The sequence below is a fragment of the Camellia sinensis genome, chromosome 8 (assembly GCF_055761805.1).
Source record: "Camellia sinensis isolate YWXY chromosome 8, ASM5576180v1, whole genome shotgun sequence".
Lineage (NCBI taxonomy): Eukaryota > Viridiplantae > Streptophyta > Magnoliopsida > Ericales > Theaceae > Camellia > Camellia sinensis.
The window spans coordinates 76,992,007-76,995,634 of record NC_138968.1 but is presented as its reverse complement, the minus strand read 5'-3'; the positions used below and the strand labels follow the sequence as shown (position 1 = coordinate 76,995,634).

At 39.6% G+C, this 3,628-nt stretch overlaps 1 protein-coding gene across 1 annotated transcript; it reads right to left on the bottom strand.

Moving 5' to 3' along the window:
- Positions 1-3,628, bottom strand: LOC145796606 (uncharacterized). Its single transcript, XM_082881808.1, has 6 exons — positions 3,249-3,628; positions 3,018-3,110; positions 2,816-2,917; positions 2,162-2,712; positions 1,954-2,041; positions 1-288 (listed from the first exon to the last, which is right to left on the bottom strand). The coding sequence occupies exons 2-5, from the start codon at positions 3,075-3,077 to the stop codon at positions 2,035-2,037; spliced, it is 720 nt and encodes a 239-aa protein (XP_082737934.1). The 5' UTR covers positions 3,078-3,110; positions 3,249-3,628; the 3' UTR covers positions 1-288; positions 1,954-2,034.

Sequence of the window (3,628 nt, the reverse complement as noted above, 5' to 3'; positions counted from 1 at the left end):
CGTTACCAAAACAATGTCCTCTGTACACAACAGTTTTACTATATACTATGCATTGTAATGACCATTTGACAAGGTACAAATTACTATGGTAATATGTACCATGACAAAAGGTAATCTATATTAATTAATACTAGAGCCATTAATACAAGCTCCAAAAATTATATGTTCCATGCATCCACAGTCCACACAAAAAGTATAGGACGACAAAAAACTTCCCAACTTCGCATAAGTGTGAATTATCTTCCGGGCAAAAAAATAGAAGATCCACATGTCAATGTCAAAAGCCATCTACACAACAAAAATTACACCCATTAGTTCCATTGTAAACAAAAAGTTATAGCCATCTACAAAACACAAATTGCAAGCATGTCAATTGTAATTGCAATTGTATGTAAATATTGTTTGAATTTAGGAACTTCAATATAGTTCCTTTACACGTTAAGTTGTATTGAAAGTGCAAAGAAATTTCCAAGTGAACCCCAAGTCAAGTTTAGTCTAATGTGTAAACATATATATATTTTACTCATAACTGTACATATATAGACATGCTTATAGAACATATATATATTTGTATAAGCTTTATGCGTTTTTCACGCCAACTCGCAACGTACACATGGTAATTGCGTACCGTCTATCCCCACAGGTCGTCTTTGACACGAGGAAGCTACCCGTCCCATCAAATGCTGGTTCGGGGCTGCTCTCAATTTTCGGCCCTCAAAGGCCTTTTTTCGGCTAAGTTTATGACGTTTTGACGCCAACTCCCAACGTACACGTGCTAATTACATCCCGTCTGTCCCCACAAGTCCTATTTGACACGAGGAAGCTACCCATTCCATCCCGGCAATGGTTCGGGGGCTGCTCTCAATTTTCGGCACTTGAAGGCCTTTTTGCGGCTAAGTTTATGACATTTTTTACGCCAACTCCCAACGTACAAGTGCTAATTACGTCCCGTCTATCTCGACAGGTCCTATTCGACACGGGGAAGCTACCCGTGCCATCCCCACAGTGGTTCGGCGGCTGCTCTCAATTTTCGGCCCTCGAAGCCCTTTTTTCGGCTTAGTTCATGGCGCATTTCACACCAACGCCCAACGTACACGCGCTAATTACGTCCCATCCGTCCCCACACGTCCTATTTCACACGAGGAAGCTACCCGTGCCATCCCCGCAATGGTTCGGGGGTTGCTTTCAATTTTCGGCCCTGGAAGGCCTTTTTTCGGCTATGTTTATGGTGTTTTTATATGAGCCAATCCACCACGTGGTTAGCATGTGGGAGAACACATTTAATTGATTTTAGCCTGAACATAGGCGCATCTGCAATTGTACAGGTGGATGCAAGTGTAGGCAACAAGGTGAGGATTCATGGATTTTCTCCCTTAGTTTAATGAAATTTGGTTGTTTATTCCTATGGCTATATTGTAACCGATTTCCTTGATTTGATTCACTAGTCTGAATACACTTCTTATGAGTCAATATGCTCTTGGAAAACAACCAAGAACCAAACAACGAGTATGATAAGCTTATTAGAATGCATGACACACTTAGAAGGCAGCTTATGATTGGGAAAATGTGGAGGTTTTAAGGATCAAAACTTTGTTTGCATCAGCTCCTGTAACTAGGCCAAATCAGGTTGCTAATCTGTTGTGGGCAGCCTATCAAAGTGTTCATCCAACCAGGTTGCATCAGGTTGCATCAGCTCCTGTAACTAGGCCAAATAAGGTGGAAAATGTGGAGCTTTGTTCATGAAATTACTGTAGGTTTTATTTGTATAGATTTATTATTAAGAAACTTAATATCACATATTCATTGTTCACAGTTAGAATTTTGAAATCAAAGCTCCTTCGTACTAGTTATAGTGTACTAGTTATATTGTACTAAATCAAAATTCATTCTACTTTCTCTTGGTTTCTTCAATTACTCTTAAATCTGAAATGACATTCAATTGGACTTGGTTACCTTATGGAAATTGCGTCACGGTCCTTTGTGTAATGTATCAAAACACCAGGTTGGCTGCTGCAATGTCGCGTTGATTATGCCTCAAAACCTATTCGAAGCACATCACGAAAAAAATATTTGCATACCAACTTTAGAAAACATTTCTATGCCAATATGATCCATATTTTTTGTTTAAGTTGCAGTAGCTTGTTAAGAACATTCTGTTTACCGAATAGTAGGATGACCATCTGAACCTTGCAAGAGGGTTGTGAGTCGTGACACCACGTCGTTGAGATGATTGAGTTGTACACCTTGTGCCTTCCGTGCTTTTTTTTCTTCATCGACTTGTTTGATTAGCTGCTCTCTTTCCCTCGTAATTTCCTCCCGATCTCTTTGCCGCTCCTCTTTCTCCTTCAATAGCTCCTCTCGATCTCTTTGTCGCTCCTCTTTCTCCTTCAATAGGTCCTCTCGATCTCTTTGCCGCTCCTCTTTCTCCTTCAATAGCTCCTCTCGATCTCTTTGACGCTCCTCTTTCTCCTTCAGCAACTCCTCGTGATCACTTTGACGCTGCTCACGAAGAACCTCCAGTTCCACTCTCATTGACTCCATATGTTTATCACGTGCTCGTGCCGCACTAGAGGCTGTGGAAGAGGGTTGTGGGCCTATCCCACATCCACGCAAGTAATTTTTTTTTTCCCCAAGCACTTGCCTTGATATTTCTTCGTGGGTCAATGTCAAGCCCGCATTGGTGGCTGTTAGTTGTAGATTCACCATATCATCCTGTAATGGCAAGAAAACAATAAAGTCAACTATGGGAGAAGGAAGTTAAAACAACTTTATTAATTGATATGCATCACAGTTAGTTTCAACATTCAATACTCACATGTAGCTCACCACATTTGGGGTCAATCCAATCTCCCGTCTTCTTGGACTTGTGTGCCTTCTTATAAAATTCGGGGAAATCTACATCTCCATCCTCATTTGCCTGTTACGTATGGAAAAATTCCATGGACGAATTAGTACATGGTAATATTCAAAATCAAGAATAATCAATCATCCATTACATTACTAAATTAACTTCTCACCATAAGCGACATTGCTATAGGAAATGATCGCGATCCACTTGTATGATTATAGGGGAGCATACCCCTATTTGCTTTACCAGCCGTAGAGCGTTTCTACAAAAATATGAAAAAAAAAAAAAAAATTACCTTAACTTAGTTTCAATGAAGAAGTTTTACATATATTAGTCAATAAGTTTTACATATTAACACATAAATTAATTTCAATAATGGGGTTTCTAATTAATTGGTTACCAAGTGAGATTCGCCTTTCCAAGCAACATCAATCAGATATGTCCAATCCTCCAAGCTCACTCCACTAGGTGGATGACTATAGGGGTCATCAACACCCTTTTCCTCAAGTTCGAGGAACTCTTGCTTTAGATTGTACCTCCAATCCTTGTATAGCAAATATGCCTTCCTATCGAGGATCTGTTGAGCTTGTTCATCATTATCAAAATCATCGCCGATAACAAACTTGTCCTACAAACATAGTAACAGAATTAGTAGAACAATTAATTTAACCAATTACAATAACAAAGACATTATGGCAAGATGAATCTCATACTAGCACCGCCTGGATGACCGCATCTTTTGTACTTTGATCAATTTTTATCCATGACTTCACGCTCTGA